The sequence below is a fragment of the Myxine glutinosa genome, chromosome 1 (genome assembly GCF_964187855.1).
Source record: "Myxine glutinosa chromosome 1, kmMyxGlut1.1, whole genome shotgun sequence".
In the NCBI taxonomy this organism is placed as follows: Eukaryota; Metazoa; Chordata; class Myxini; order Myxiniformes; family Myxinidae; genus Myxine; species Myxine glutinosa.
The window spans coordinates 66,022,214-66,031,954 of record NC_136261.1 but is presented as its reverse complement, the minus strand read 5'-3'; the positions used below and the strand labels follow the sequence as shown (position 1 = coordinate 66,031,954).

General features: G+C 42.9%; 1 protein-coding gene across 2 annotated transcripts in view; it reads right to left on the bottom strand.

Moving 5' to 3' along the window:
* Nucleotides 1-997: 997 nt before the first annotated feature.
* The window catches only part of LOC137424739 (T-cell surface glycoprotein CD4-like), a 66,478-nt gene continuing 57,734 nt past the window's right edge, over nucleotides 998-9,741 (bottom strand). For both annotated transcript variants that reach the window (XM_068112510.2, XM_068112501.2), the window contains exons 6-7: nucleotides 2,246-2,353; nucleotides 998-1,418 (exon numbers count right to left, since the gene is read on the bottom strand). In XM_068112510.2, coding sequence (XP_067968611.2) covers nucleotides 1,378-1,418; nucleotides 2,246-2,353 — 149 coding nt within the window. In that variant the 3' untranslated portion in view covers nucleotides 998-1,377. The remainder of the gene's footprint in view (nucleotides 1,419-2,245; nucleotides 2,354-9,741) is intronic.

The following is a 9,741-nucleotide window of genomic DNA, read 5'->3' as shown; positions in this document are numbered from 1 at the left end:
CATTGTGCAGGCTTGATGGGCCTAATGGACTACTCCTTTGTTGCAACTCCTTTGTTGGTCACAACATTCCTGGATGACAACACCGTCCTGTGTATTGTTACTATATGGGCAAAAATACATTCGTGGCCAAAGTGATTACATGGATTTAAATCCAACTGTAGTTGTTGTTGTTGTTGTTGTTGTTGTTGTTGTTTTGTATAGGCCCGGACAGTTCCCTTGAACAAGCCCGCAGCACGGAGACGACTGATCAATCTTGCAGGAGCGACGCAGAGATCCCCCACATCCAGGATGGTGTACCCCCACCTTCACAAAGTCAGGGTCACGACAGAGTTAGAGAGAGAGAGAGGAAAGAGACAGAGACAAGAGTGCAGGGATCTGTCCTGTCCACATCTATCTCTTTCTGTCTTCTCGTCTTCCTTGCCAATCACTCACCTCATCTTCCTTTGCCAATCACTCATCTCTCCCTTCCACATCGGATATACGCTGGTGGCATACTGTATTGTATTAAGTCACTGGTAAGGTTCCGAAGGCGGGTCTGTCATGTCGGGTATAATTTTGGAAAGTATACTCGCTGTGATGAATTGTTGTACATATGTGTCATTTCATTGTTTTGTGTCCATGTAAATACTTGCCTTTTGATTATTGTCACTAAAAGCCATTTCCTCAAGAAACTGTCCTGATTTATTCTGTCGGTTCTGATGGAGGCATAAGACTGCTGAGGTGTTTGGCCAGAACTGATTTGTTATCCAATTTCGATCTCAGGCGTAGTTGTGTAGCGTTGGCTCCGCTCAGCCGACTAACTAAGGGCTGTTGCGTAACCGCCAGTACAGGACCTGCTCTTGGGCTTTTTCGGGTAGATGGTAACATGGCTCTGGGTGTGGGATCCCGCGGGAAGTTCTGGTGTGACTGGCGATCATAGTCTCTTAAAGACACGCCATCCTCTCGGGGCTATCCAGAGGCGACATCCATCACAAGGACACATACAAGGACACATATATCAAATTATAGTGTATTGAAAATTGCAAATGAATGTTTTTACATAGTATATCAGGCAATTTTAGCAAAGCTTTCATCACAGGTTGCTTAGACCGTCATTGGTCAAGCTTCACTCGGCACCCAGAGACAGCAGGGCACCCGAGCATTTCGTCAGCAAAAAAAACCTTACAAAGTGCATCCGAAACATGAGTGAGTAAACGCAGGATGCTCTTTGTGGCAGCGCTTAGCAATGTGAACTCGATGGTGCATGGAAATATTTCATTTATGAAGTGATTGATGGAGCTGCAACAGGTGAATGGAGCACGTGTTCTTGGGCTGTATAAAATCATCAGCAGGTACGAATCCGGAGATTTGAAACTTCCACATGTGATGTTGTGTGTTTCATTTCATATATTTATTCCTCGACTTCCTCTGGTTCGTTCCTGTTAAATAAAACAATACAAGTGGGATTGTGGTAGAACTGGTTTATATGATCTAAATAAACACATAATATATAACCTGGTGTGTCTGTTATTACATCCACATCTCACATATCTCACATAATACGGAACGAATGATGTTTCATTAAAATGTCTATCATAGCACACTTTCATTAAAATATATATAAATCTTGTTTGCAATTGTGTCCTGTTCAAAATTTCCAAAAATAATATTATCTCAACAATGCCTGTTATTCGTTTTGGAATAAAAAAAAATAAATTAAAAAAACCACCTTTAGAGGCCATTTTTCCCCGCAAGCGGGGGTTGGCCTTTTTCGGGAACTGTGGTTGTTGTTGTTTTTCGGTCCCCTTTTTGAAGCAATGTTTTACGGCCGGATGCCCTTCCTGACGCCAACCCTTTTTGCAGCCTTTAACGACAAGCAGGGAATTACCAGTGAACTGGTACTCAATTAGCCAACCTCGGAAGGGATGAACAGGCTGAGTCAACCCCCCTGGCGTTAATTCAGCGATCGACCGAGATTCGAACCCAGGATCCTAGAATCACTAAGCCGGCACCCTAGCCGCTAGCCCAACACCAGGGACTTTTGGAATAAACCACCTTTAGAGGCCATTTTTCTTATTAGAGGCCATTAGAGGTTATTAGTTATTAGTTTTTCACATTTCGTTTAAGGAACATGATGGATAAAGTGAATTCCAATGATTGCGTTTCCCTTTGCTTTCACTTTTCAAGTTTGTTTCCCAGCAAATATAAATCTTTCACGTAAATGTTCAGTCTTAAGTTTACGTCATGTGCAAGCATTGCTTCTTACCTTTTTTCTTAAGCAGGTACCAAACCAAAAGTTCTGAAGCAATGACCAACAGCAGCACGTATGCAATGAACATCCAAATGAATATTCTACAATTCTCAGTGCCTTGACCTGTAGAACAAAACACCAGGATGAATTGAATACAACAAATGGTTTGCAGTTAAAATTAGTTTCCTTTTGGAAACGCATTGCTTCTTACTGCTGAAACTATTATTTTTTTAATACAGTTTTTTATAACTCTTGAACACATATCACATTGAGAACGAGAGTTAATAAAAAGTTATTTCTATAAGTTTTGCACATTTATTATTATTATTTTTTAAAATACAGAATCGAGGCTCGTGAAAGAGCTAACATTTATCACACAAACAAATCAAACAGATAAACATATAAAAAGAGGGAGCGGTAGACAAGATGGGGAGAGAAGGGGAAGCACACAAACACAACATTTCATTGCATTTAGGCTCTGCAATGAGAAAATGAACCATGAGAATTGCAATGGACCTATAGTCAGGGCCCTTAGGGATATTTTGGGGCCGTTTGGTTCAAATTCTTCCAAAAGCACCAAATTTGGCCCAGATGTTGCCCATGCCATACTCTTTCGATTTTTGACGGGCGCCAAGACAGGCCCCCCCCCCCCCAGGGGCCCCATATTGGCGAAATACTAAATGGCCACCACCCGGATTAGAGGAAAATCAGTTAAATAACCAAAAGGGTTGGAATCATGTATGATACCACTTTTCAGGGGTTTTCGAGGTCGAGGAATCCAATTATGATGTTATTTTGATGATTCGAGGTCAAGGTCAACCCTCAAGGTCATCTTAAAGGTCATTTTTGAGTCAAACATGTCGGTGTTTGAGTTTTTTGTCAAGATTTACGCGAGGTTCACCATTTTATGTTTCTGGGTTGGGTAATCGAACTCTGACCTTATTTTTGACAATTAGAGGAAATATTTACATGTCTATTTCCTAATTTTCAGGCATATGCAGTTCATCAGTCTAATTACAAAGGTACGGATTTTGATGTTTTATGAACTGTATGCCATATCCTTGTGTTTAATTTTTGTGCGATCATGATCCGGGTTCATGTATACATGATTGTATACATGTCATAAATATGACGTCATAGGTCATGTGACCTGGCGGCCATATTGGATTTTATGAAAACCTTAAAAATGGATCCCTGCCTTCATTTTTCGATCGATTCATTTTGAACTTTGACCACTTATAGTACGCCATGTGATTGGATGCATATCCTAATTATGACGTCATAGGTCAGGTGACATGGCGGGATGGACCGGTATGGTCCCCGGATCGTACCGCCCTTGGCGCCCGTCAAAAATCGAAAGAGTATGTCATGGGCAACATCTGCGCCAAATTTGATGCTTTTGGAAGAATTTGAACCAAAATATCCCTAAGGGCCCTGACTACTATACGTACATTCAGGGCATAGTTACCAAATCAAAATTTGGAGGGAAAAAAATGAGTGCAAAAATGAGTGCAAGAAATTCTCCATTGCGAACACGATGAACACAGATAACCCCACAAGTCTCAGATGACTCATTTTATTGGGCACCCTTTGTATTTGTTTCGTTAATCTGTCACGTTAATCTTTGTCAGTTAATCTTTGTAGTTAATCTGTGTGGGACGTGGGACGACGCTATTCCATCTCTCCCACGTCTTCTGCAATTGTCATGGCACCCCCGGATTGGTCAACAGACCAATTCACTCAACCAATGTTGCTGTCACGTGACCATTTTCAAGCTGCTTCTTCACTTCAACATCTGCTGTGATCAAGGCGAGTGGATTCTCGCCGAAACTTCGGCTCTACCGACTTGTAAGTTCAGCATTTTCAATTATAAACTTTGTACTGATTTAATTCAACTGGATGAATCATAACATCCTACATTAATTTACTGTTTACTATTGTTCACTCTTTCCTGATAGCACCTTGAGTTAGAAAGGGAGAGTGAAACTGTGAGAATTCCCCTTTCAACAAGAGCAATAATTGCTTTGCAATACGTGCCCCCTACTGTTCTAAGTCCAGAAACTGCATAACTATGTGAAAAATTGACGAAAAACCCTGAAACTCGAACTTGTTCTGTAACTAATCATAGTAAAGCCATGTACCCAGTTTCAGTATGGGGAAAATGTCTGAAAAACTACAGGTAGGATGGACGGACAGACAGACGGAGAGAAAACCTATGGTATACAACCTGGTTGACTAACATTAATATACTTGAGGGACAAACAACATGGAGATCACAAAAAACAAAAATTTTGTACCTTTGCTGGATAAATGCGTGAACAGCAAAGAAGCGTTAAGTGAAGGCCTGCCTGCACTGCGCAGGGCACTGACAAGTTTCGCCCACTTGGCTGAAATAGTGGCAAGACTCCATCCTAAAAATATTTTATAGAAGTAAATTATAGCCGGTGAAGCCGGTGTTGTGAATGAACGTGTACGTATTATGTTGAAAAGCCAGATTTTGCTGAATCCTTTGATAATTTCGAAGCGTTGACGCACCAATCGCTCCATGGAGGCCGCCAGCGGATGCAGAAGTATGCATAAAAAATTGAGAAAAGTTCAATAGGAGTTTGTTTCACCCGTCTTTTTTTGATTCACAATCTTATGCAACTCTAATTTTTTTTTTTTTTTTTTGGCGCCCGTCAAAATTTAAATTTTGGCGCCCGTTTTAATTTGTAATTAAAATACTTTAAGACCAACCTCGTTCCCCGGGCCCGCACGGGCACTGGTTATCTTCAACGAAAATCTTCACCAAACACCGGAACTAATGAGATTCGAGCATTTGAAAAAATATTTCAAAAAAGCTTATTACCACGTTTCGGAGGCTGAAAACAGCCTCAAATATTCTAAAATTGACGAAGAATTATTTATTAGAAATCTCGCGGCCATAGGGGATAGTTTTTCATGGCCAGAAATATCCGAAGTTGAGACGGAATTCACCGAATTAATCAAGAAGTAAATTTTATAAATTTTACTCATCCAGAATGCAAATGGTGTCATTTTGAACTAGGTACGGTACCTACTACACCTACCTACTACCAACTACATAACCTACTGATGCCATAGTGATGGGTAAAATAGTGGCAAGAGGCTTTGGCTTCGCCGGCTCATTGCGGCTTTGCAGTAGGGTACTAGTATACATTACTCGCAAAAGTACCCGGCGTTGCCGGGTAACATTGAGTCTCTTCGTGATGGGAATAAGATATACTCAATCTGCCTCCCCCTCCCCCCCCCCCCCCACTCCACCCCTTTATTTCATTTCCACACATGGTTAAAAACCACAATGCGATAAGCTCCACAAATTCTTCATCTGAACTGATCTTCAAAATTCCAACTTCAGATTTGACTCTGTCTAACAGTAACAGCTGTCCCAACGACTAAAAAAAGTGTTCTTTGCTAAAAACGTTTCATTCAAAAAACGCGTCTCCGAGCAGTTCCCATGCAAGTAAGAATTAAGTTAAAAACGATTATTGAGTTGAATAAATAAAAAAAAGCTCAGAATGAGAATCACAGCCTTGCTTAAATAACTGCATGCACACACTTATTATAAAATCGCAAGATATGGTAAATGTTTTAAGAATTCTCTCCAGATTTGAAGATTATTTCGTTTACAGCATCCAATCCTCATATCCGAATCCAGATTTTGATGATATTATTCAAATATGTAAAGATAATTATCGATCGTGTTTCCAAGGCAAAGCACGTTTGAGTCAGCCAAAACAAAATGGCGGCTTAAGAACCCAGCAAGGTGCAGTGGGATGACCAAGATGGTGGGCCGCCATATTGGTAAACCACCACATTGGATTTTTAGCCGCGTCGCGGATGCTGCTCATAGAGTGCCCTCTGCTGTTGTTGTTGTTGTTGTTCTTCTTCTTCTTCTTGTTGTTCTTCTTGTTCTTGCAGAGAAGACAAAACCTCAAAGCTCCACCCATTCTGGGAACCATGGCTCCACCCATTCTGGGAGAGCCTTCATATAAACAAATATCCACCATTTTATTAACTCGCATAGCTTTGAGGCCTGTTTTGTAGGCCCGTGGTGTCTTCCTCTCTCACACAGTTTTATTTCAAATCAAATTCGAAAAATCATTTCATTTATCACAGTCGCTAACATAGTTTTAGACTCGGTTGAAAAAAAACTGGAAGAAAATCCGATGAAAGTTGCCCTTTATAGAACGAAATGAATTCTCAAAGGCCTGTAACTTCAAGTCCATTGAGATATATATCTATCTATAATTCCAGTAATCTCTGTACGTCTGTACGTTTGTCTGTGACCGCTGTTTCTCGACAACTACCGGTCCGATATACTTGAAACTTGCCAGGTATATTGCTGGGGACCCGAGGATGTGCCTTTTCAAGGTTTGAAATTAATCGGACAAGTACTTACCGAGCTATGGCGATTTAGCCGTTCGCCGTTCGCTTTGCCGTTGCGAATGGACCAAACCATTCATGTAAATAGAGGGGGGGGGGGGGGGTTCTGTGGTCGTTCGCTTTGGCTTTGCGAATGGACCAAACCATTCATGTAAATAGAGGGGGGGGGTTCTGTGGTCGTTCGCTTTGGCTTTGCGAATGGACCAAACCATTCATGTAAATAGAGGGGGGGGGGGGTTCTGTGGTCGTTGCGAATGGACCAAACCATTGTTTTTTTTTTGCAGTTTTTTTTTTTTTTGCAGTTTTTTTTTTTTTGCAAGGAACGGGCACCCACATACGGGCACGTCCTAGCTTATATATAGTACGGGCATGCCCTAGTCTATCTATAATTCCAGTAATCTCTGTGTGTCTGTGTGTTTGTTTGTTTGTCTGTGACTGCTGTTTCTCGACAACCACGGGTCCGATATACTTGAAACTTGCCAGGTATATTGCTGGGGACCCGAGGATGTGCCTTTTCAAGGTTTCATATTAATCGGAGAAGTAGTTACCGAGCTATGTCCAAAAAACGATTCAACCAATCAGAGAGCAGCGAGTTATCACGTGTGCCGAACGTGGCGAACAGACTCTGCCTCGGACGGCACATTTGAGAGCGTATTCATTTATTTCACGTTGGCAAACTATGTTGCCGCTATGTTGGCGTTAAACTATGTTTTAAAACTAATTAAAACTAATTTGCGATTCTTTCGCTTTCCTGCGCGTTTGTGCACGCTATGGCGATTTCTTTACCAAACTCCGCAAGCCGTTCGCTTTGGACCAAACCATTTCATGTAAATAGAGGGGGGGGGATTGTCACCGTACTCGCAAGCCGTTCGCTTTGGACCAAACCATTTCATGTAAATAGAGGGGGGGGATTGTCACCGTACTCGCAAGCCGTTCGCTTTGGACCAAACCATTTCATGTAAATAGAGGGGGGGGGGGATTGTCACCGTACTCGCAAGCCGTTCGCTTTGGCTTTGCGAATGGACCAAACCATTTCATGTAAATAGAGGGGGGGGGATATAATTTTAGATATATATATAGTACGGGCATGCCCTAGTATTTTAAATCGCGGCATGGTCAGTCATACACCGCCCGAAATAAGAGACGGGAAAATGCCGAGATATATATATTTTGTTTAAATCGCGGCATGGTCAGTCATACACGGCCCGAAATAACAGACGGGAAAATGCCGAGATATATTAAAAATTCGTCCATTTGATGACAATCGTCACGATGAAATATTTAATTTATACGTCGTCACAATAATGTGGAGAGAGGAGCATAGCTTCGTTCACGAGTCGCCACACACGGGAACCGAGATATATTTTTTATAAATCGCGGCATGGTCAGTCATACACCGCCTGAAATAACAGACGGGAAAATGCCGAGATATATTAAAAATTCGTCGCCACACACAGGAAATTTCCGAGATATATTTTCACTTTGCACAAAAATAACATCAAGTAATCGAATCAATAGGATTGTCTTTTTTTTTTTTTTTTTTTTTTTTTTTTTTTGTATACAAGATCGAGGCTCGTGAAAGAGCGAACATTAATCACACAGAAAGACAAACAGACACATAAAACAAATAACATCGGGAGCGGTAGACAAGATGGGGAGAGAGGGGGAAGGACACAAACACAACATTTGAGAGCAGGGACCGAGAGACATGGAGACATCGAGAGATCTGTGGGAGGGAGAGGGCTTTGGGGGGGAGGCATGTGAAGGGGGGGAGGCATGTGAAGGGGGGGAGGCATGTGAAGGGGGGGGGGGTGGGAGAGGTATAAACATATGGACACTGCCAGGATTTCCAGGAAATAAGTTGGAATTTCAAACAAGGTGGATCTGGGGTGAATTAGTGGGGGTAGAAAAGTTCAAGGTTATGGATGGGGGAAGATAAGAGATGGTGGTGAACAGCTGTTTTAAAGACCTGGAGGGAGGAGAGGGATTGAAGGGAGTGTGGGAGTTTGTTCCACAGGCGGGAGAAAAGAGGAATGAAAGAGTGAAGGTGAGCAGAGAGCCGAGATTTCGGCAGTTTAACCATCAGAGGGTTGCTGGCAGATCTTGTGCGACCTGCAGGAATATTTGGGGGACAGAGCACAGAGAGAGCTGGGGGAGCAAGGCCGGAGAGGAGTCGGTAGAAGACAGAAAGACCACCTACCTGCCTGCGGTGAGTGAGTGAAAGGCCCTCAGAGATAGCTTCATCGCGGGAGATTCCAATGATTTTGAAAGCTTTGGATTGAACAGCGTGAAGCCGAGCCAGGTGTGAGGCAGGAGCACCAGCCCATAGGGGAGAACAGTATTCCATTGAGCTGCGGATGAAAGCCTTGTAAGTGGTGAGGAGCTCAGGTGTGCCGAGGAAGGACTTCGCACGACGGAGGATGCCCAGTCGGCGACTGGCTTTGGAGGCCAGCTTGGAAATGTGGTTTTCCCAAGAAAGATCATGGCAGATAGTGAGACCCAAAAGCTTGAGTGACAGAACTTCTTGGAGAGGATTGTTGAGAAAGTAGATGGGAGGGTTGTCCAGTCGATCTTTTCGGAGAGACATAGTAAGAGAGTGAGATTTGGCAGGATTGAAAGACATGTTCCACTTGTTTGACCAGTCTGTGATTTTGTCCAGGTCTTCAGAGAGTGAGGAGGCTGCAGACTGCCGATCTGAGGGAAGAGGAATGGAGCGGCAGAGAGTGGAGTCATCAGCAAAGAGATAGAAAGGATTTTCCAGAGAGTCAGAGAGATCATTGATAAAGACCAGAAAAAGCACAGGGCCCAGCACACTTCCTTGGGGAACTCCAGCCTGAACAGGAAGGGGAGATGAGAGAAATCCATTCAGGGCCACACGTTGACTACGACCAGAGAGGAAGTCCGCAAGCCATGCATGGAGATTTCCATGGATACCATAGGAGGAGAGTTTGGTGAGCAGAGCTGGGTGCCAGACCGTATCAAAGGCCCTTGATATGTCAAGGGAGACAGCTCTGATTTCCTGTTTGGCATTGAGGACCTCCATCCATTGTTGAGACAGCAGAAGCAGCATGTCCAGAGTAGAGTGACCTGGTCTGAAACCAAATTGA